We start from the raw sequence: 24,059 nt of genomic DNA, 5'->3' as shown, positions 1-24,059 counted from the left end.
GAATTTTACTGTGACTGATACCAGTTAGTAACTGGCGTACTGTGTTCTCGAGAGAATTCAGATATAATAGTGTTTTATAACCACAGAAAAGAAAATGTGCTGTGTGTTGTTGAACACAAGATGAAATACTAGAAAAACTATGAAGATATTGTGCAAAAAGTACTGAAAGCTCCGATCTTGTTTGCTTTGACAGTGAACCTTTAAAACACACAATCAGTTTCATGGTTTTAACAACAACTGCATGTAAATTAAAAACTATAAATAAATATAAACATAAATAAATCTTATATAACATTTATAAGAAGGAGCATAAAAAGACAAACTTGGGGTACTGACAGTAATGGACATCAGCACTTGTTTGAGGCCTGAAGCTGCCAGGCACTGTGTAATGTAGAAGTAAATCAGCTTAATGTCATGAAGTGCTCCCATAGATACAACGTTATTTCTCATGCAGTTAAACAGCAGCAGGGGAAACTGGAAAGATAAATATTAATGCATATATTTCTTTTTCTTCACTGCTTTTTTTCTCTTGCAAAGACTGAAAATGATAGAGAGCTAAACCTGCTCTGTTCACGTATGTGACCATTTTCCAAATAACAATAAATATGTGAATATTGACCGGTGAAGCTGAATTACAAGGTTTAATAGTAGTAGTAATTCTAGTCATACTTTACTGTGTTGGTTTACTGACAGGAGTGCACTGCATTCTGTCTGAATTACCTCTGTGTCCATTATCCCGTGTGCTTCTCAGGATGGTCAGTCAAGGACCATCAGGCAGTTTCAGTTCACTGATTGGCCAGAGCAAGGAGTGCCCAAAACTGGGGAGGGGTTCATTGACTTCATTGGCCAAGTCCACAAAACCAAGGAGCAATTTGGGCAAGATGGTCCAATCACTGTGCACTGCAGGTAACTGTGTGTGTGTGTGTGTGTGTGTGTGTGTGTGTGTGTGTGTGTGTGTGTGTGTGTGTGTGTGTGTGTGTGTGTGTGTGTGTGTGTGTGTGTGTGTGTGACTCTTGTTTATTGCATAAAGACTCAGTGACCTTTTAACTATACAGTACTATGTACATGTTTCCAAACATGGAACCCGTTCTTGGACCACAAGAATTGGTTTAAAAAAAGGAAATGTAGTGAATATGGTAGTTTGTAACAAGAGTCTTTCATTGTGCATGTTGATCAGTGCTGGTGTTGGAAGGACTGGTGTATTCATCACCCTGAGCATCGTCCTGGAGAGGATGAGGTACGAGGGAGTGGTCGACCTCTTCCAGACCGTAAAGACACTCCGAACTCAGAGACCGGCAATGGTGCAGACAGAGGTATGATATACTGCTGCTGGAGTGCATGAGCAACATGATGTGGTCACGCCAGTGAGAAGAGAAGGGAAGGGAACTAGGGTCAATAAGGTCATAGCTCCGAATAACAAATTCCACCAGGCCCAGTTGTCAAACATCTAGAGACACTGAGACACTGCAGTCTCCTCAACTGGACAGTCTGATGTCAGAGACTTCAGTGACCCTTACTATTACAAAGGACAGTGAATCCACATTATGCCAACATGATTCAATATATTTTGCCAGATCTGCCATTTAGTGGTCATGAGAACAGTCCAGTCTACCAGGTCTACATCCAAGTAGCCTCTTCAGTCTGAGCAAAAACTGGTTTGAAACCCAAAATATACCTGTTTGACTGAAGAAGCTACTTGTTGAGGACTCTCCATGACCAAACGTTCTCACCCTGGTTTCCCTTTTTTAACCCTTTGTGGCATGCATCCGTTCAGCTTTCTCTTCCTGGTGTAGGAGAACAGCACCTTGTATGGAGCTCCTCACAGGGGAATCTTAGCTAGTGGTTTAAAAAACACACATTTTAATGAACTGTCTTTAAACAGTGGATCGCTTGTTTTCCAGACTTTCCAGACCAGTAGTTATGTGTAACTACATCAGTAAAGCAATATTATCTGAATGAAAGGAATTCCTAGGAAATATGGGAATGGTGCTGTTGCTGACCTTCAAAGTAGAAAGCAAAAAGATACTATCAAGGTGCAACAGAGCAGAAACGTTGGCTTAATGCTTGAGTAGAGAGATCAGACATCAGCACAGGAACAACAACAGCATTTATGTACACAGTCAGCTTCAGGATTCAGTAAAATAGGTGCATGAGGGGTCAAGACTAACCGCTCATTTGCACAATATTGGCAGATATTTAGTCAGCTTGGACGCATGCGCACTAGTGAACATGAACACGGTGATAAGGTGATAACATGTCTGGCTGTTGGTAATGCATGTGGTAAACTATGCTAAATGTTCATTTGCACATGGACAAGTCCTACCTGAAATACTCTGCAATCTGTTTTTATTACTGCTTCCCACTTGCAAACTGACCAAATTGCTGTTTTTTTCACAAGGACCAGTACCAACTGTGCTACCGGGCTGCTCTGGAGTACCTCGGAAGCTTTGATCACTATGCAACATAACCCCACCCAGAAAGACACCTTCAGAAGAGTTTCCTCTGAGCCATATCCACTCAACCCCTTCAGCCCCTGTGGCCTGATTAGGAGGTTACGAGGGGCGCTGATGAAGAGGTGACCACAGCAGGAAGAGGAGAGGCCGCAGGATGACCTCCTCCTGGAATGATGCCATGATTCCACCACAGACCCGACACCAAAACCTCCCAAACCCCCAGTCCTGAAAGACTCGTAGTCATGCCTCATTCTTGACTGAATATTCCAGTCGTTCCCAAGTTTCTGCCCGTTCCTAATAGCAAAAAATATTTTTCTGCTATTTTTCATTTCTATACATCATTATGACATTATGACTATTTAGAATTTATTTTGTAATCACTTACACTGGTTATTTTATGTCTTAATGTTTGTTTTTTATTTGCTTATCTTTGAATTATTTACATTAGCACAAAGGACATGTATTTCCGACATGCTCCAAAATTAATACTGGAGCACACATACTCACAGCTGCTAATAATTTTGTAACATAGCTATAATATTCTAATGTTATCATTACTCAGTTGGTCTTATTTAGGGAGAAATGTGGGTTTTGACATCTTGTCTTGATGTCGAACAGAATGATGATGATGATATCTACCAAACAGATGAAATAAAAAGATAAAGTTTGTGAACTACTGTATGAAATAAACGTGTGGATATTAATATGGAAAGACTATTTGCATCTGAAAAACTGCTAGAATGGGTTTCTTGTCCATTACTGATTTTCTCACAGACATCACAGATATGGAGGCTTCCAACAAAAAACACAGGGAGCTAATGATTGCGGAAAGATTGCGTGCACCACAGATTTCACATACCCTGTCAATATGGACTCAGGTAGACTAGAACCAGTGTGACAAAATACACATTACATTCTCTCCAGACAATGACCCAGTTAATGACAATAAATCTGGTGCAAAGACCTAAACCAACAATGTACATCTCCGTCAGTGGCTCTTTGCTCTAACCCCATTCATTCCTATTGAGAACATGCATTTTACTTTTAATGAGTTTGCAAAATGATACTCCAAACAGTAGAGATTGGGGACTTCAGCAGCAGATTAAAACACATTTTGTGCTCTTCTAGGAGTATTTAGGGCAGCAGGACAGTGTGCGTGTGTGTGCGTGGTGCACTTGCGTGTGTGTGTGTTCATTTGATGAAGAAACATGTCACGCAGTAATGTCCATCCCATGCAGTTTACAGCTAGATTACAGCAGTCCAGCTGTGGTTAGGTAAACTGAGTATGAACTCAGCTACTGCACCCAGCATGGCTGACATCATACAGGGAGATGATTTGCTGGACACACACTTATGATTTCCCACTCATCTTGTAATTTGCACTTTTCCTTTCTGTTTGCATCCATGGCTTCATGTAGACAGAACACTGGATGTCTGTTTATGATATATTCAGCTCAGCTATTTTAACACTGTGTTGCAAATGGACAGACTTGTACTTCAGAGCAGCATCAACGATCTGGTTTTCACTGGTCAAGAAGACAAAAGGAGGTGGTTTTGGATTGAGGATGCATTTCACAGAGTTGTGCTAAAAGGGTTCTATCTGTTGTATACATTATGTGTTTTCTATTTGTTAATAAAAAACAGAGAAAATGTCTCGAAAACCTTGAAGTTAATAAAGTTGAATAATTGGGTTTTTAATATAAATGTGGTGAATTTCTTTCACTTCGTAGCTCTTAGTTTTTTACACTTTTTTTTCTCACTGCTCTGTTTCAGATTACTGCTGTTTCAAATTATTTAGTAGAAAATACCTCACTAAGAATACTCCACCACAGGAAAGAGACCCATATTCAAAATATTTATAAACTACATTAATAAATGTACAAATACTTATGATGCAAAATGACCATTTGCAAAGTGTTTTCCAGTATAACTGGACTGGTGATGCACTCAGGTGATATGATGATATGTTGTACTTAGGTGACTTAGGTGATTAAAGAGTTAAGCGTTTGCTCCATCGCTTTGTTTATTTTACTTTAAAACCTCTTTGGCTAAAAGCCTTTCACATAGGGCAGGAGTAGATATGTGTGAAATGAAATAAACTAGAAGTATAAATAGTTTTGATAAAAAACTTCTGGTTCAGCTTCAGGTATCGTCCGAGCTCTCAGCGATTAGCATATAAGGCATGCGGGCTGCAGAACGGGGACCTGTGATTGGCTCGCCACTGCGAAGCCCCGCCCCCTCTGAGTTCCGTGTAAACAAAGGCACACTGGGCATGCGTCACTGGAAAAATGGAGGACCGTCTTCCTTGCCCGGACTGATGATGTTTGTATTTCTACTTTATTACCTGTGATATAGGAAAAAACAACTCATCTACATATCAGCGTTTGTAAGTAAATGTTTAACACTTTTAAACCAGTCTGTTTGTAGGAAAGCAAGAGTAGGTCTAAGTTTGTGCAAAACAATCTGACCGTCAGCAACAAGCCGTGTTTGCTGTTTGGTTAGCTGAAACAGGAGGCAGCTGTCAGATTCGAGTCCGCTACACACTTAGCGGTTGTTTCTGCTTTAAATAAATTATCAGCCGGTTTGAAAATCTACTTGCATTGTGTACAAATGCTCACTACTTGCAGTTTACCCTTGAATATGACAGTACTGTGATTGTTTGTTGACTGCACTTTTCATTTCTGAGACGCAGAAAAAGCTGTCTTTCAGTTAGCATGTTAGCTAGCAGACTAGCTAAATATTTTTCCGAGGGGCAGCGCTGTCAGTGGGCCACAGTTTGTGACTGACGTGCCATTCAGCCAACCAGTGACCTAGGATTGCGAATGAATCTCGGTTGTATCCAATCACGACTGGAGCCCCAAACCTACGTGGTTTTGCTGGCAAACTCCATAAAGTCAAAGTTTAGAGTATGTTGTTCGCTAGTTAACGGTTGCACTTCGTTTCGGTTAGTTAACTGTGCAAAAACCGATGATTGTAGTGCAACACTACACAACTAATGTAGACAAATTTGAGGATTAGGTGTACATATGTGTTTCTCAGCATACTAGCCTTGGAGGATTATTATATACCAGAGTGCAGTTATAGATAAAAAAAAATCTGATTTCAAAGAAAGAATAAAGCTTTGATCTATCTGTCATTGTACAATAAATGATCCTCTGGGTCCCTGTGTGAGGAAAATTCGTATATGGTTCTGACCTAGTCCTGATCCTACATGGATTTCAAAAAAAAGTATCAGTATTTTTGCAAGTAAAATGCAAATGCAAAAAAAAAGCTGGCTCTCTAAAATCTCCTTGTTGGTGTACTCCAGGTTTTACAAGTGAGCGTTTTGTGATTTTTTTTTTTTTTAAATTTATTTTTGTACCTTGACTAGGTTTAACGTGACCTGCATGGAGAGAAGAAGTAAAATCTCTCTTTCAATAAACCATGCACAATGGGGATTTAAACTGTTGAATAAACTTTGACGTTGAATACAAAATTGATAACTTTAAATGATGTAACGGCAAATAACTGACCAAGAAGCATCTTCCCTTAACTTTCTCATTCCTGAATTGCAGGGCAGCTTCAGTCGTGTGTTTGAGGTCGACTATTATTGTCAAGAGCTGATGCAGATTGGGTCCTTGGCTATTTTGAGCCAGACACTGTCCGGCATGTAACATACTAACAGTGATGTTTTCATGATGATGTCTGTGTTTTCCACCAGACTTAAGGTCAAAATACAGTCCCAAGATGACCACAGACACACCAGCCCAGAGTGTGGCCTCCAAGATAATGACATTCTCCCCCTCCAAAGAGGAGTTCAAGGACTTCAGCCGGTACATCGCCTATATGGAGTCACAAGGAGCGCATAGAGCTGGAATGGCAAAAGTAAGTAGTAGTAGTATTATGATACAGTAGGCCTCATGCAAGAACCTTTTTTTGTTCTTGTTCTTGATTTCCTCTAATTTTCCATGTCAGATTCTTCACACTCTGTTAACATGCTAGATCACTTTGTTAATTTCATCATTCCCTTAGTTTAATTTATAGAAATGTGAGGCTAGTGTAAAAAGACTTGCTGCATGCTGTGGAGCTGCAGGTCTGTTGGTAGAAATCTGCAAACTAAATCATTTTAACAGAGAGCTGAAACAATTAGATATATTAATAGTACGTGTGTCAATTAGCAGATAGACAATGACAGAAATAAAGAAGGGATGTTTCAGTCTGGGCGAAGTAAAACGCTAATAACATCTTTAACAGTGCTCCATGATTTGAATGTGTAGTCAAGTGAATGATAATCAGTGAGAAATTAGGAAATACTTCAGCTACAGTAGGGTAGGTGATGTTACACTGTCAGGTGTCAGACACAGACCTACATTAAAAACCTGAACGCAGCAAGAGAAAGGAGAGAATTTCAACACTTTACCTAGTAATGTAGACAGATGTACTGCTGTGATTGAATGCATCAAAAAAAACATTACAAACTGTGTTATCATGAGCACACCAGAGAAGACGTGTCAGGTTATAGCTAATGTCTACAACGTACACCTAATGAATATGGTTGGATGCCACTAGCTACATGGCTATACTGCAAACAGCCAATACAAGCTTGACTTTGGAGTTCTGCTTGAATTATCTCTGCACTTCATTCGCAGAAATTTGCGTAGACTTTTCATAGGATACAAAGGCAGGTTCAACACTTTCTGATGCTAGTTCAGGTCCTCAGGAAAAAATTGGTTCCAGTTTTAAATTAAGCGAGAACATATTTGCACATTTTCGTATCAGTGTAATTACCTGTACTTAACAGTTCACACAGTATATTTAACTTACTGTATATTTCCGTAGCATTAATTTAAAAGCCTTCCAGCCCAGCATCAGCCGTTCTTTGAACTGATAATGGTAACCAAGTTGAAGCAGTGGTTATTGAAACGTAGTTGATATCTCAATAAATTCATCACTACAACATCAGAGTCTTGCCGTACTCACCGCTGGTACTTTCTGTTGCAGGTTATTCCACCTAAAGGCTGGAAACCCCGACGGACATATGATGATATCGATGATCTGGTAATTCCTGCTCCCATTCAGCAGGTGGTAACCGGCCAGTCGGGACTGTTCACACAGTACAACATCCAGAAGAAGCCAATGACGGTCCATGAGTTCCGTAAGACCTCCAACCTGGACAAGTCAGTTTCTATAGTCAAATTATAGACAACAGTGTGTTGATTACATACAGCCTGGTGTAGTCTCGTTTCTCTAGATTATCACTTTATGAGCTGTTTACATGAACTTCAGATGGTTCATACTGAATCTTTTAAAACATTTCTCACTAGGTTCTGCAATCCTAGATATGCAAATTTTGATGAGCTGGAGAGGAAGTTCTGGAAGAACTTGACCTTCAATCCACCTCTCTATGGGGCTGATGTCAGTGGAACTCTGTATGATCCAGTGAGTGGTCATGTGTTGGATAACAGAACCATCTGTTTCTTCACTGTGTTAAATCTTTCACTGTGGCGCTCACATACTCAATCACCTAATTTGCACTTTTTCTGATGAGGTAAATGTTCCACATGTAGCTTTTTATCATCAGTGTTACTACGACTCATCCTCTGCTCAACCCTACTTTTGCAGGATGTCTCTGAATGGAACATCGGCCGTCTCAACACCATTCTGGACATTGTGGAGAACGACAGCGGGATCAAAATCAAAGGAGTCAACACACCATACCTCTATTTTGGGATGTGGAAGAGTGCATTCGCATGGCACACTGAGGACATGGATCTGTATAGCATCAACTACCTACACTTTGGAGAGCCAAAGTCCTGGTACAGTGACAGATGCACTCACACCATTTCAACAATCAACAATCCCAACTTAACCACCATCCAGCAGTTTTCTTTTTTAGCACTCCTTTTATTATAAACAGTAATGACTAATCAAACAATACACACACATCTTTTCAACATCGAGAAGTGAAGAGCCTCTTCCCCAAGCTACCCTCCATAAATAAGACGCTCAAATGCTCAAATATAGTAAATAATTCAACAACAACAGACATCAACAATGTCTCTGCATTGTTGTTAAAGCGTTCAGTGAGTCTGGGTCATAGAGATTTAGAAACCCATTTTATAAGACAAAACCTACAATGAATCTCATGTCTCATGTTATTGATAGCTGTTGGTGAATGTATTGGTGGTTCCAGTTTACAACCTTTACACAATGTGTGCAAACATCATACTGCATTTGATTATTTATACTTCTGTTGCTCCTCAGGTATGTTGTTCCACCAGAACACGGGAAAAGACTGGAACGACTTGCAAAGGGTACGTGTTGGGTTCTTGCAGAACTCTAAAGTGGATCCTGTGTGATGACAAACATTCATTGTGTCTTAAATCATCTCTTGAACATCATTGTTTTTCAAATTTGAACCAGTGAATGTCACATCTCTTCAGCTTGTCATGCTTAAAAGTGCTTTTAGTGAACTTCTGTACTCTAAGTACCACAGAGAAAACAGCAAATACACATACATGCACATATTCCAATTAAAAGTTGTAACGCAATCAGAGAGGAACATATGTACTGATGTTGTCCATGATTTACTGTATACACAGGTTTCTTCCCTGGAAACGCTCAGAGCTGTGAGGCCTTCTTGCGCCACAAGATGACTTTAATTTCACCCTCAATCCTGAAAAAATATGGCATACCGTTTGACAAGGTAACCACTTACGTACTTTGTGCTGCTCTCATGACATTTTATGACAGTAAAGAAGCAGATGGTTTAAAGATAGACGGTGTAGCACATGAAATTGTGTCCAGCAAACAAAACAGTAATAGTAAATATAAGAAAAAGAGTGAAAGGTTTAACCTACGGTGGTCAGTCTTTGGGATGTTGTTTTATATCCAGGTCACTCAGGAGGCTGGGCAGTTCATTGTAACGTTCCCCTTTGGCTATCATGCTGGTTTCAACCATGGCTTCAACTGTGCTGAGTCCACCAACTTCGCCACTCAACGATGGATTGATTACGGCAAACAGGCAACACTGGTACTGCTTCAACCTATCCAGTATTTACTGTCTATGACAAAAGTACAAAGAAAAGGAGTTCAGTGTTTTTACTTTGTAAATATACAATGATCAAACAGAGAATCAGTCAACTCTGCGTACATCACCTTTCCTCTTACTCAGCAGTTAGTGGTTGTTATCTGATTCTCTGCTTCATTTTCAATAGGAATAGGAAATCTGGAGTGCAGGCAGGAATAGCCAGAGAACTCGCCCGCGTTTCTGCACAGAAATGATGTTTGGGTTCTCTCTTGCATAACAGAGCTTCAGGTTGCATTTCTGGATGGGGTGGCAGACTGTGTAAAGTTTTCCAATGAGCCCATGTGACTATTTTTATCATAGTAGCGTGACATTTTGTGATGCAGTGACACCTGAAGACTCAGGTCACTCATATTTAACAGTGGTTTACGCCCTGGGCTCTGAGATTTCCCTGATGTCACTGAATCTTTTCAGTGTTGTTGAAAAGAACTGACAATTCAGGGCACAAACTGAGCCATGACCCATCACACTTCTTCAGTGACAACCTGTTCTTTTCAATCATACCACGTGTTCATGCAAGGCAGTGTTGCAACACGGAACATGCTGATCATTAGCCTGTAGCAGAGTTAAACTGTCGGGTCCATCCCAAGGTTCACAGAGGCCATGAGCTTTAAACCTAAAGTCTTTTATTCACAGTTTGAGTTATGGGAGCATGAAAAGGAAACTCATACGGGGTCCACATTTGAAAATCTTCATCCTCGGCAGTATGCTCAGCCATTTGAACAGTTCATGTGTAAAGTTTTGATGTGATGGTTGTTGTAGAGGAGACGTGAGGGCCTCCTCGCATTATTCAGGGTCATTCTCTGGGAACTTTCAATGCTTACGTAGTCAAACACAAGCCAGAATATCAGTCTTACTCCAGAGCATACCCTCAACCCCAACAACAAATGCAACTGTTTTCATACTGCTCTAACTTTCATAGTTAAAACTTAGACTGAAGAGTTTGATCTGTGTTTTCGTTGCAGTGCTCGTGCCGTCAGGACATGGTGAAGATCTCCATGGATGTTTTTGTACGCAAGTTTCAGCCTGACCGTTACAAATTATGGAAGTCGGGAAAAGATAACACTCCCATTGACCACGCCAAGCCCACGTCAGAGGCTGAAGAGTTTCTGAAAACAAACAAGACTGAACCTTCAAAGGGGAGTCCACATGAAAATGAATGTGAGGAGCCTGCTGTTCCTGTCCAGGAGGACAAAAGGTCTGGTTTTACACTTGCTTCTAATCCAAAACTTTTGCCAGTTAAACCCAGTTAACTAAGCAAATAGGTAAGAGCCTCCTATTGGATAATTACTGCATAGATGATTATGTTTCAGCTGGCAACAAGTTATTTAACCCTAACTGATGCAGTGAGTAGCTTCTCATTTTTTTGTCAAAAGACACATCCTGTGGTTGTGGAAAAGATGTTAATCAGTTTCAGAAGGCTCAAATTATTGGTATGAGTCATGCAAAGAAAACCTCTAAGGAGATAGCTGAAACTACTAAAACTGGGTTAAGAACTGTCCAGTAGAAGAAGCTCATGTGGTCTGATGAGTCCAGATTTACCCTGTTTTAGAGTGATGGGTTACAAACTGTAGCCAGTCATTAGTCATAGTTTGTGGTGTTTTAATTTTAACCAGCACTTTCAGTCAGCAGCAGGGGAAATCTATGATGAAATGCTATTAACTCAGTCATAAAAAGTTAACATTTAAGATGACAAACAGATAATTAATATTTTTCACTATGTCTAGATTAAACTTAAGCTAATTCGTGGCAATGACCATGTTAAACATTTGTTCAGAAGGTCATATCTGTAAACTTGCTGTACAAGTCTATGGGAAAGTGTTTACCTTTGACAAAGTGGTGAAGCCGGACCATTTTCATAGATATGGCCAAACAGAGACCAGTACTCATTCTCTTCACTTATGTCCACCATGCATTAGTCCAAAGACTGGGACAAAGCATCATCTGGAACCTGCTGCAGATGTGAAAACCGAGCCAACCCTGCAGGAACCCCAGGAGGTGGAGCAGAAGAAGGCCAAGCTGTCACACAAGGAGTCTCCGACTAAAGTCCCCACTGGGCCAGGTAAAGTGTCTGCTTTACGGAAGACTTTGTTTTACCTGTTTTGGTTTTTTTTGTTTGTTTGTTTGTTTTTTTGGCAGTTGTACAAGTAAAAAATTATCTTTAAACAAAAGGCAGTTTGTTCTGCTTAATCCCAACTCTGGTCTCCTCGGACCTTATCACAATTCCTCCTTAAAATAAAATATGGTTTGGTGCTGGTGTAAGGTGTAATCTTCATCAAGAGCAAAGTATTTAAATTATTAATACAGCGGGATGATTTGTTAATTACAGTAGTGAAACCATACAGACTATAATTTAAATTGTCAATTTCAAATATGAAATGATGCTGTGTCTATCCTGACACTGTGTGTTACCAATTCTGTAAAATTATTGCAGAGACCTTGAAAGCAAAGCCAAAGAATGAGAAAGACACCAAGCCACAGCCTAAATCTCAGTCCAGGACCAGCACTAAGAAAACGTCAAACAGAAGAAGCCCATCGAAAAAAGACAAGAACAGCCTATTGACAGACGTCCGTCCCCATGAGCCTGCTGAGAGCCAGGTTGCAGCTCCCTGCTCCGAGGAGGGTGGCAGTGAGGAGGCTCAGCTGGGCAGCAGCTGCAGTCCCGTACACCAGCAGTTCCAGAGAACACTGAGTCCTGCAGACGTCCTGCATGTCCACAGCTATGCCAAAGGAGACTATGGAGAGGGAGAAGCTCCGACCAAGGAGGAGAAGAGTGAGAGTAGTGACAATGAGATGGAAAAAGACAACAGATTTGTGAGTAAATACAGATAATACACACAGCTCCTACTTTACTTTATGCTTGTGGCTGATAGTTCTGTTTACTTTACAAAATCCAAATGTTAAGAATCCAATACAGTGATCAGAAAAAATATGAATGTTTGCCTTGGTACTACTGTCATTCTGTATCATTTATGAAGGCCAATGAAATGTTTTTGATCAGTTCAATTCTGGTGCTGGTACCACTTTTTTCAAAGAAATACAAAAAACAGTGATGAGTAGATCTACACTGTCACCTTGTGCTGCTTCTCCTGAGTAAATTAGCGTAGCTACTGGACACGTGTGTGTGTATTTATTTGTGTGTGATAGGGTCCACTTTATTTCATGCAAGCCCAGCTGTGCACCAGCTGCGTATGAACTGTAACCAAGCTGCACTGTTTATGTTTCATAGTAAATATTAGAGGGGAGAGATGGCCAAAAATGGAGCATTAGTGTGTTTTAACCACTGTTGCTGTATTAAGACACAACAGAAAATAAAAAAACAACTACTAACTCCTGTTAGTTTTTTTTTTTTCCAGCAGGTGTCAGGAAAAGAGGCTGCAGAGCCAGAGAGTGATCTGGGGCAGCTGCCAGGCCACCATCCACTTATAAAAGATGGCATGAGTGATGAAGGTCAGTCACATCAGCAGTAAAGACTTAAGCGGGATACCCCAGCATCACACTAAGCATTGGTTGAAAATTAATGACTATATAAAAGATGTTTAATTCACTTTTCATCATCTTTTCTCTTGTTGTTATTTGATGTGTATATTGACAGAGGCTCCTGAGGAACCACCCCCAATAGAAGAGGGTGGTCTGGAAGGGGAGACCTGGGCTAAACCTCTTGCTCACCTATGGCAGAGCAGACCTCCCAACCTGAAAAAAGAGAGGGAGTATAACCAGCGTATGGGCTCCAAACCTCCTTACTGCTCCATCTGCATGCTGTTCCACACATACCAGCAGGTAAAGTGCACCAGTCTGCAGTGGTCAACATTTGTCATGGAAACACATCCTGCACATTATATTATGGAAATAGTTCCCTCTTTCGCTCAACTATTTCCAAGGATGTCATCAAACATCCGAGTTATTCACCCCCGAGATTATCTGGACATTATGCTGCCAGCCCTCTAATACAGAATGCATAATTTCTAATCATGTTACCTGCTCTACTGATGTGCTGTAAACAAAAGACAGCTGATTTCCGCAGTATGCTGTCATGTTACAGGAGAAAAGCTTAATGTGTTAAGAAAACTGCCTATTTAGAGCAGAATATTGCTTGTTGCTTGGTGTTGTAAGTTTCATGTTTTCCATGTGCTGTCAGACCGAATGTGCAAACAGCGTAGACAGTCCAGTCATGGTGGCTGGTGGGCGGATGCGGACCAAACCTCTGATCCCAGAGATGTGTTTTACTACTACGACAGAGGAGGACTCGGAGCGGGAGGAGAAGCCCAGCACACCCCATTTAGAGGAAGATGGAACCAGCCTCCTCATCAGCTGCTCTCAGTGCAGCGTCAGGGTCCACACCAGTCAGTACACAAACACTTCAACTAAGAATACTGAATGCAAATGTGTACCACGTGTGATCATGGAGATGTTTCTATGTGCACTGACCAAACTCTATCTGTGGGTGGCAGCACATGCTAACCCTCGAGACATTACTCAAGTGTGTCACACTTGTCTTTGTATATTGCAGGCTGCTATGGCGTGGCTAGTGTAAGTAAGGAGTGGAAATGTGCGCGTTGCAAGGCCAACGCCATGACTGAGGTCAGTAAACACATGACAGATTGCTGTTTAATTAGAGCTTCCTTCCTAGTTCAGTAGCCAGTTTATTTCTTAACTCTAATCATACCCAGTAATGGATTTTATCAACTGGTATTAGTCTATACCTATTGTTGGTCACAAATTACATATTGCAAAATATACCACATACATTATATGGATAGAATTCAATAAAAGCCAATACCTACTGAGGGTGTAACTTCTTTGTTGGTTCATGTTGTGCCCACAGCAAATGTATAAGAAAGCTTGTGGGGATAGGTTGTTTTTGAAGACGGTACATGGGGAAAACAATGTTTTGTGATTGGCCGTCTGTATTTACCCCTTCTTGTTTCTGGTTCCAGTGGAATTTGTTGTCAGACAACACAAAGGAAGTTAAAGTGTTTTAAATATCTAATGCAGTGATTACACTACAAACACTGTACTCGCAGAGCACACTTCAGCCATTATGACAAAAGCTTTGATTTCACTGCCCCATTTACTGCCGTGTTGAGTCCAAACTCCTCTTAGGCTGGAAGTGTCAGTCCTCACCTTCTTCAGCTCTGTGTTACAGCGCACTGTCGGAACAGGAGTATTCACCGCAGCAGCCACATCCTCAGCAAGTTCTTAATAAGACAGATGCTCCTGCTCATTAAGCTGCTGCTCACAGAAATCTAGTGTTACACACATTTAGCAGCATGAAAACAAGAAGTGGAATGTTTGCAGTTTGAGATGGAAGCTTCACGACTGTTTATGTACTTAACTTGCCATGTACAATACAGTTGTAAAGCAATCTTAGCAATCTTAGTCTGTTGTTTTGTTTTCTGAGCAGTTGATTGACGTGTTTTTCCTCTTTTTCTGTAGAATTGTTGCTTGTGTTCACTGAGAGGTGGAGCTTTGCAGAAAGCCAACAACAACAAGTAAGTAGCTCCAGTCATCAGGGAGCTGGGTGAAGGCACAGAGAAGGACATTTGACTCATGATGGAACTGATTAAATATTATGTAGGGATTAAAAACAAATTGATGACCAATATATTATTGTTTAATGCAAATGACAAGATCATTCACAAGCTTGGCTGCAGATAGAGAAACTACTCCAAACCTGCTTCTGAATGAGCAGTTCTTTACAGTCACATGCAAACATACACAATGGACAGCAGTGCAGAGGCAACCGCAAGAGACTGAAGGTTGGGGATAACACTTCCTTAAGTTTAAGTGTAGATCCGTTACACAGTGTGAATTGTTCATCTTCTAAAACAGGCAGTTTACTGCCAGTGAAGCAAATACAATAGTCGGTCAGTCAGGTCAGTTAACTGCTGTGTCTATGTGTGTATTTTGCAGATGGGTACATGTGTTGTGTGCAGTAGCTGTGCTCGAAGCACGCTTTGTCAACATCACTGAAAGAAGTCCTGTGGATTTAAGTGGAATCCCCCTGCAGAGATTTAAACTGGTTAGTTCAAGAAACAGTCACACTTAATGGGTAGGATACATCGAGTGTATCCATAAAGCCGGCATTCAGATAATGGCAGAGTCTCAAATAACAGCCTGGTGGAGTAAGTGGGAGTAAAATACCATGATTCTAGTAGTTTACATGGCAGCGCAGATATATTTTTATTTCTCTTCACTATTTTTTTTTCCAGAATTTACTTGTTTCTTATTTTAGAACAATTTAATTACAACAGGCAGTCAACTAACATTTTCACTAGCTTCTTGATTCAAATATTTAAATTTGTAATGATAAAAATAAAGATACGGCTATGGCGTGAATGAAAGTTTCACTGGGAGAATGTGGGAACTCATTATTTTACTAATCAACTCGTACTTGTTGCAAAACAAGGGATTGTTTCAGTGTTGAAGGTGTAGATCAACCATGTTTTCAAGGCGCTCGGAGCAAGTTAGCATTTAGTGTTCCAAACTGTCGATGATTTAATAGAACCCTCACAAACTGAGGTATAAAACAGTTCGTAGCTCAGAAAATGGATTTGGAGAATCATACACCTTCAATTAACATTGGTGGAATTAGCCGAGATCTGCCAAAAATGAAAAGCTGCTAGCAGAATGTTTTGCAAACTGACATTTGATAAATCTTATGATAAAAAGTGTCAGAACACACTTTCTGCCAGACTTTTCCCCAACACTGAGACTTAGGAATCCACTTTCCAATGCACTTTCTTGAGCCCAGGCTCCTGTGTTTATATCGTTAACAGAAATGTTACTACTGTAAGAAGAGGATGAAGAAGGCTTCTGGCTGCTGTGTGCAGTGCTCTCATGGCCGCTGTCCCACTGCCTACCACCCCACCTGTGCACAGGCTGCTGGAGTACTCATGCAGCCGGATGAATGGCCCTTTGTTGTCCATGTTACCTGCTGTCGACACAAAGGCCCCACTCAGATTGAGGTAAGCAGATCTGGTAACCTGTTCTTCAAGGATTTGCTGTGAACTGGAGATGTCTGGCAGTGAAACGATCCATATTGTAACATTAAAGCTCCCCAAATGTGAAAGAAGTTTCTAATCAACATTAGTGAGTCTGAAATCTGTGAGTTCTCTCTGACAGCGCAATAAGGCAGCAATGCACGAGCTGACTGTTGGACAGAAGGTGATATGCAAACACAAGAATGGCCGCTACTACCAGTGTGATGTGGTACAGCTGTCCAAGGAGACATTCTATGAAGTCAACTTTGACGATGGTTCCTTCAGTGACAATCTGTTCCCTGAAGACATTGTGGTAGGTTTCACAGCGACACCTTCATCTTGTGATTTAAGTGACTCTGAAGTAAAAAGTTATGAGATTTTCTATTTTCAACCACTGTATTCTTTAAATTCATGATCACTCTACACAAACTCAAAGGATGCGCTCAACCTGTGCTTCTGTTCAGTTCACTCAGGCCTCTATGGTGTTTGATTTCTCTGTTAGAGCCGAGACTGTGCTCAGCTCGGACCCCCACCCCAGGGTGAAGTGGTTCAGGTGCGATGGACAGATGGCCTGGTGTATGGTGCCAAATTTGTGGCAGCTCATGTCATCCAGATGTACCTGGTAAGAATCTTAGGTAATAACACAATACACCATTTATAGCCAACAGGTTAATTTCCCAGCTCAAAAATCTGAACAAAAGGGAAAGAAACATCTGGATATTGAATCCAGGTGAACTGACCTGTCAGGTCTATTACAGTTTCCTAAAATACTGATTAAAATATTGTGATCTCTAGTGTTGAATTCAGCACTAAGATCTAACAGAACAATCTGTTGTCTGATGCTATGATAAGATCATTAGTGACCTTAGCCTTAAAAAAAGTAGTTTTCTACTGTAAGCTACTTTTTCAAGACTGAAGTCACTAACAGTTGTAGAGATAAAGGGCAGATTGGATATTGGTCTATAATTGGTTTAAACCCCTGAGTCCAGGGTGGAGGTTTGATTAAAGCAACCTTAAAAGCCTGTGGTACATAGCCTGTTAGTAAAGATGCATTGATCTGATCTCCAAAGGCAGAAAAGTCATTTTTGAGCAGTCTAGTCAGGGTGGGGTCTAAGAGACATGTTTGTTGTTTAGATGAATTCATTATTGAAATTGACTTTAACTCTCTAACTCTGATCTATGGGGGAGAAGCAGTCTAAGTTCGAGTGAGGTCTGACAAATGAATCTAAAGCTGTTGTACATACGAGTCCATCCATGCCAGTTGCAAGGAGGAGCTAATAATTTTTTTTATCTCATAGTTATGATTTTATCAGTAAAGAAATTCATGAAGTCATTACTACTGAGAGTTAAGAAGATACGGTGCCTCTTTGTCAGCCTGGCATTTGAGACATGATAAGCAGCTTATACTAATATTATTATAACCACCGGGAAGAAAAGCAGCTGTTTACTACATTTCTGGAATGCAGGTGGAATTTGAGGATGGGTCGCAGCTAACAGCCAAGAGAGATGATGTCTACACTCTGGACGAGGAACTCCCCAAACGTGTCAAATCCAGATTGGTAAGTGCATCTTAAATGTTCTCTTTAATCGCATGTTTACTAAACAAAGAAGGAGTTGGGACGTGGGGCGGGCCATGGCGGTGTTGTCCAACAGCCTTGTGTTTGTCTCTGCAGTCGAAAGCGTCCGACATGAGATTTGATGGGATCTTTGAAGAGAGGGAGATCATCCAGGAGTCAAAGAGACAGAGAGTGATCAACTCACGTTACAGGGGGGACTACATAGAGCCTGTGATTTACAGAACCATCATGGAGTAATTCTGGCTCCCTGTCTGCTCAGCCAAACACCACTAGCACTGACAGACTGAACTGTGCTCACTGTACCTTAACTCAGCAGCTAGCCACTGAGAGAGTGTAGCTCCAGATGACTTCCTTCAGGACCCACTTCGGACTGTTCTCTATTTTTACTTCTCTTTTCACCACAAAGACAATTCCTTTGACTTTGTTTGACTTTGATCAAGGAAACCGCAGTATTTTTAGTTTTTCCATAGAACTCCACATACAGTGCAGTAGGCTGGTGTTCAGCCCTAGCAGTATGTAACAGTAGGAAGCAATAGAAAAATGGCACTTGTATAACAATAATAAGTAGTATTTTGACAGTAATGCACCAATAAAAGGACAAGGCAGGTGTTACAGTACAGAACTGCTCTTTACTAAACTTTTCAGTGAACTCGAGTGTTTACCTAAGTTTTTAAGATATTAGCATCATTTGATTTCTTCCCTGCTGCCATCAGTGCCTATGATACAGAGCCTGACAGGTATACAAGGTCATTTTAAATTCATTTGTAACCTCAGAGTTAGAATGTGTAATTCCACTCTTAAATGTCTAAATATGACCTCAACCGAAGCTGATAGTTCAGATGTTGTCATCTGGTTGGCAACTACTTGACCTACTCTACCTCTACTTTCAGTTAGAGGTAGGGAGACATTTTAATATTGGGAGGACAGATGGAAGTTAAGAGTATGTACCCAGACTACAACCATAGACAGCAAGTTGAATTTAGATTGCCCAAGTGGAGGAGTAAACCTTTCAATGTTAAAAGTAGATTTCTGATGACTGATGGACTGATCGTCTCAGCTCTAAATGTTACCTATGATACCTGCCAGGCTTCTTACTGTGAGGAGGCTAGACTGGAGTTCTGCTGTGCTCACTTGATCAAAGACAAGTTTATTTAGCAAGCATGATATTAATATAATACAAAGTGAAACAATAAGGCTTTAAAAGCAGGCGTTGTCAAATGGCCATTCCACAGGACCTGGGTCCCTAGGAACTCTGTATAGTACTCAAACTAATCACCAAAAACCTCTGTTCACATTTTTGTAGCTCAGAGGCTTCAGGACTGTTGTCTGTTTAGCTCAGTTGCTAATAAGGAGTTGTTGTTCGCGGAGCCATATATCTGCTGACTTTCATTCATTACTGTTAGTTGTGACTAACACGAGAAAATAACCAAACCCAACACAAGCTCCCTATGATGAGCTAATCGAAGAAAAAGAGTATCCAACATATAAGATGCTGAGTCGGTCGAGTAGCAGAGCTCCAGGCCAGAGCCATTAATGTTCCTTCACTCAGTAAGCTGTCTTCATGAGTTGATAAAACTAATGACAAGGCTGGACTCTGTACACACAGGTGTAAATAAGAAAACAGAATTGCACTGGTATTATCCTTTTAATCAAAGGAAAACTTCACCCAACACATTTCTATCAGTTTCCTATTGTCCCAGCCTCTGAGTGACTGGAATGACGCACACAATATTTGTGATCGTTCATCTATAACACACACGATAGCCATTTCTGGAACCAATGAAGTGACGGAGAATTATTAGTAGCAAACACACACACAGTCACTTGTTAAAGATTGAAAGAGTTTCTCTACTAGCGCAGCTATGGTACCTGAGTTTCTGTACTAACCGTACTTAAAAACATTTTTACAATTTGTACATTTTTAAGACTTTTGCAGATTTGTCTTCTTTTGTGCACAAAACAAAACGCATTCTTGATGTTTAGTAGTTGCAGTACAACAACATTGCCTAGGTTACATGACCTGAAATTGGCAACATTTCAATCGGGATCAGGTATACTGAACAAGGTCTAAGTTACTACTTGGTGCCACAAACACATTTTGGTTTTTATCAAAGTAACAGCGCTTTATGATGGCTGGTTTTGCATGGAATTCATTCCTGACCTTAGGAACAGCGCAGCAGAATAATCCCATTTCAATCATCCACTTATAAGCTGGCTTTTACACTCCAGATCAAAGCTCTGAAAAAGCTAGCAAGTGGCCTTTGAGTTGAGATTATTGTGTCCTGTGTACCTGTGTTTAATAAAACAAGTGTAGCAGAGTTTTGAATAGTTAATTTCTAGCTATAGTTAGTTTTTAACAGTTTCTCATACCGTTTCCTTCACATGATGTCGGTATATGATGGCCCTGCTCAGACCTCCAGAGTTACACACTGCACTGTGTAACTGACGGATATAGAGTGATATGGATGAAGTGTCTCTTTAAATGGGAGCAGTGCCCATTACTCCACTAACTATGCCTCATCTTAAACTGTAACTAGCAACTGCATTCCTTCTCATTGAAGTTAGTAGAAGTGAAAATAGCTTTTACGTGTTCACTTGTTTTTACCAGCCTATTTATTAAGGTGCTTTAAGAAGGTGATGTCTGGCTGACAGACATGATTCTGCAGTAATGCTGCAGAGGTTGTGCTTGATGATGTATGTTCTATTTTTTCTACAGTATATAGATACATTTGAAAGTATCTGTTCAGAATTGGAATCCTTTGTCTGCCCTGTTGTTTCCTCGCTCTTCTACTGAAAGTTGTGCTTTGCACTTTTATTTAAGTCCTGTTTGCGAGAACATTTGAATAACGTTTCTGTGCCGCCATCGCTAGTTTTGTTAAAACGCTGTTCTAGAATGTTAATTGTACATTTAAGAAAAGTTTTACAGATTTCGTGCCCTTCCCTCTTGGCCAAGGTCATTGAGCTCATTGCACTAGTTAGTGGGACACGGTGGCCTTCAGATGCCATCCTTTGCCTGTGAACTTGTTCTTGTTGTGGTGTGAGACTGCAGACACAGCAGCACTAGTTTTCTGGTTAGTTGTTGCCAGTTCCAACGTCATGAGTGGAGAAGGAATTTATTTTATTCATAAAGTATCAACAGAGTTGTACATGGGAGAGGGGGATTTTCTATTCTATTTTGTTGCGTTTTGTAAAACCTATTTTATGTGTATTTTCACAGAAAACTGTGAAGTGTAAATGTCATGTAGTCTATTTTAAGATGTTGACTCAGAGCTGAACTGTCTGTTATTGTTGTCTCCTCCCGAAGAGAAATAACTCGACTTCTAGATTATCATTCAAGCATTTTGTAAAATTTAATTTGTTTCAGTAAAGAAATTTGTTTTAGCACCATCTTCTCTGTCCTCATTCAGCATGTTCTTACTTTCATTAGATGTCACTCATACAATGCCTTTATGAACATAGGTATTATAAAGCTTTAAGTTGGAATTATTTTACAAGCCAAGTAATGAATTCTTGGTGAATGGTTATTAGATGATAGCAGTACAGGAGGACAGGACTAGGGAATGATATGCAACTAATTGGTGTTTTCCACTATGGGAACTTACCAACCGGCAGCTGAATTGGTTCTGCTTTTGCTTCCACTTTCCTCCAAACATATTTCACAACCTAAATTTCCACTAACCATACATTGTCGCCAGCAAAATACAGTGGAAAGCAGAACTGACCACTTTTGTCTAAGGGTAGAAAAAGATTGGTTGGTTGCTTTAATCCCTGTAATTGATAAATGTCTCCAGCCCCAGCCTGTATCCCAAACATTCCTCTTCGGCAGCCATGTTATACTGAGGGCTGTCCCGTCCTAGATCTTCCACAACTGAAGGGCGATCTAAATTTAGAGACATGAAAACATATGCAAAAACATCATACCATAACCATTTAATCATAACAATTTAAACTCTCAAATTGCCCCATTTACTAATTAGTGTTAATTTAAATGAAACTAACCAAAAAGAAATGCAAACTCCCCCGCACTAATCAACAGTTGGTTAACACTGGAACCTTTAAAATAGCGCTCAGTTGTGGGGGATATTCTTTTAGCCCAGACACCCTGAAGAGAAAGAACATGCAGTAAGTTACTTAAATCATTTCACACTTTGTTTAAACATTTAACCTTTGTAGTTTTTTAACACATATTTGTACTCCTCTGGCCTAACCAAACCTGCCAATGTAAATAAAAGTATTTTCCTCAGGTCTTCAGCACTGCCAGCTGAGACAAGCCACTATTAAATAAAATATCTTCAGTTTGTGTCAGTGTATTCTTTGACTGTGGAATATTAAATATCTAAGTAAGTAAATATAATGAAGAGGCAGAACAATATCCATCCCATTATTTCATCCAGCATCAAACACAATGTCTCACAGTGAGCAGCTCATGAAGCAGCTCCACTGGATATAAACTGGAAAACTCAGTCTCTAAAAAAGTAATGTGTCAATGAGCCAGTGCGTCAGACTGACTCACTGTGAGGCTACCTCATCTTGACCTTCTCATAACAGATTAAATGCTGAAAATGGCCCCCGCTTAGTGGTTGAGTGAACTATAAACATGTAGTACCCTAACCAGACACGCAGTGGGCAACTTTTTCTGCTCTGTTACTGAGGAAAACAGCGCGCAAAAGTCAAAGAGCAGATCAGGACATGGATAAATGGAATTACTTCTGAGTTGGAACAGCAAAGCTGTTTGGCTGGTCGGGCAAACAAATGCACCCTGGAGCAGCACCTTCAGCTTCAATTCAGTTTTATTTGTATAGTTCTGTAATCACAACTGAAGTCATCTCAAGGCACTTTACAGTGTAAGACATTACAGAGTATAATTTACATAGAAAACCCAACAATCCCATTTGAGCTTTAGCTTTAGGCAACAGTGGAGAGGAAAAACTCCCTTTAGACAAAGAAACCTCCAGCAGAACCAGGCTCATAGTGGGCGGCCATCTGCCTCAACCGGTTGGGACGAGTGGAAAGAGAAGAGAGAAAAGAACAGCAGGCAATAAAGTCAACAAAAAGCAGCAAGAACGTTGGGCAGGTCAACTGGATTCTGGAGATATACAGCTCCAGGCCGAGGATACCTGCAGAAAAGTACAGAGAGAGGGAGACAGAGAGGAGGAAACACAACTACAGGAGAGAGAAGACACAAAGTTAATGAGATGCAATGGTGGCATTTGAATGGATAGAGGAGAGGAGAGAGAAGAGGAGCTCAGTGTATCAGTAGAGGTCCCCCAGCAGACTAACCTATAGCAGCATAACTAAGAGACTGTTCAGAGTCACCTGATCCATCTCTAACTATAAGCTTTATAAAAAAGGAAAGTTTTAAGTCTGGTCTTAAATGTGGAGAGGTTGTCTGCCTCCTGAACCTGAACTGGGAGCTGGTTCCACAGGAGGGGGGCTTGGTATCTAAAGGCTCTGCCTCCCATTCTACATTTGGAAACTCTAGGAACCAGTAAACCTGCAGCCTGATAACGTAGAGTTCTGCTTGGAGGATATGGAACTATGAGTTCTTTAAGATATGATGGAGCCTGATTATTCAGGGATTTATAAGTGAGGAGAAGAATTTTAAATTCAATTCTGGATTTTACAGGGAGCCAATGGAGAGAAGCTAACGTAGGAGAAATATGATGTCTCTTGCTAATTCCAGTCAGAACTCTGGCTGCAGCATTTTGGATTAACTGGAGGCTCTTTAATGAGTTATTGGGACATCCTATTAATAGTGAATTATAATAGTCAAGTCTGGAAGTAACAAATGCATAGACTAGTTTTTCAGCATCACTTTGGGACAGGATGCTCCTAATTTTAACAATATTCCTCAGGTGGAAAAAGACAGTTCTAGACATTTCTTTTCTGTATAAAGTGAAGGAGATATCCTGATCAAAGATAATTCTGAGATTCCTCACAGTGTTACTTGAGGCTAATGTTAAATAATCTAGGATATGAA

The 24,059-nt window shown here is 40.5% G+C and overlaps 2 protein-coding genes and 1 long non-coding RNA gene across 6 annotated transcripts in view; 2 read left to right on the top strand and 1 right to left on the bottom strand.

Annotated features, from left to right (window-relative positions):
* Positions 1–4,462, top strand: part of ptprfa (protein tyrosine phosphatase receptor type Fa) — a 235,933-nt gene extending 231,471 nt beyond the window's left edge. For all 3 annotated transcript variants that reach the window (XM_026345312.1, XM_026345313.1, XM_026345311.1), the window contains exons 30-32: positions 752–906; positions 1,178–1,313; positions 2,399–4,462. In XM_026345312.1, the coding sequence (XP_026201097.1) occupies positions 752–906; positions 1,178–1,313; positions 2,399–2,467 (360 nt within the window). In that variant the 3' untranslated portion in view covers positions 2,468–4,462. The remainder of the gene's footprint in view (positions 1–751; positions 907–1,177; positions 1,314–2,398) is intronic.
* Positions 4,463–4,696: 234 nt separating this feature from the next.
* kdm4aa (lysine (K)-specific demethylase 4A, genome duplicate a) lies at positions 4,697–22,374 on the top strand. 2 transcript variants are annotated; one of them, XM_026345315.1, is made up of 22 exons: positions 4,697–4,839; positions 6,154–6,317; positions 7,434–7,609; positions 7,757–7,871; positions 8,055–8,248; positions 8,697–8,746; positions 9,035–9,138; positions 9,328–9,465; positions 10,485–10,717; positions 11,439–11,581; positions 11,954–12,333; positions 12,879–12,969; positions 13,115–13,299; positions 13,658–13,862; positions 14,030–14,100; positions 14,956–15,011; positions 15,433–15,541; positions 16,299–16,487; positions 16,645–16,815; positions 17,005–17,124; positions 17,969–18,061; positions 18,176–22,374. In XM_026345315.1, the coding sequence occupies exons 2-22, from the start codon at positions 6,180–6,182 to the stop codon at positions 18,314–18,316; spliced, it is 3,102 nt and encodes a 1,033-aa protein (XP_026201100.1). In that variant the 5' UTR covers positions 4,697–4,839; positions 6,154–6,179; the 3' UTR covers positions 18,317–22,374. The 2 variants fall into 2 exon arrangements, with proteins under 2 accessions (XP_026201100.1, XP_026201099.1); XM_026345314.1 differs by having other exon boundaries at positions 12,876–12,969.
* On the bottom strand, positions 8,692–9,385 carry LOC113152215. Its single transcript, XR_003297891.1, has 3 exons — positions 9,293–9,385; positions 9,024–9,108; positions 8,692–8,783 (listed from the first exon to the last, which is right to left on the bottom strand). It is a non-coding gene; the product is annotated as an uncharacterized LOC113152215 (long non-coding RNA).
* Positions 22,375–24,059: the final 1,685 nt, after the last annotated feature.

This window comes from Anabas testudineus, chromosome 4 (assembly GCF_900324465.2).
Source record: "Anabas testudineus chromosome 4, fAnaTes1.2, whole genome shotgun sequence".
Classification (NCBI taxonomy): Eukaryota; Metazoa; Chordata; class Actinopteri; order Anabantiformes; family Anabantidae; genus Anabas; species Anabas testudineus.
Note: the sequence above shows the minus strand (reverse complement) of the source record. Positions and strands in the feature narration are given on the sequence as shown.

Bases quoted from the DNA above. Each gene is read 5' to 3' on its own strand.
- kdm4aa (XM_026345314.1), top strand. From the start codon at position 6,180: ATGACCACAGACACACCAGCCCAGAGTGTGGCCTCCAAGATAATGACA. The intron at 11,582-11,953 runs GTAAAGTGTCTG...AAATTATTGCAG, and splicing joins TAAAGTCCCCACTGGGCCAG to AGACCTTGAAAGCAAAGCCA. The intron at 17,125-17,968 runs GTAAGAATCTTA...TCTGGAATGCAG, and splicing joins ATGTCATCCAGATGTACCTG to GTGGAATTTGAGGATGGGTC.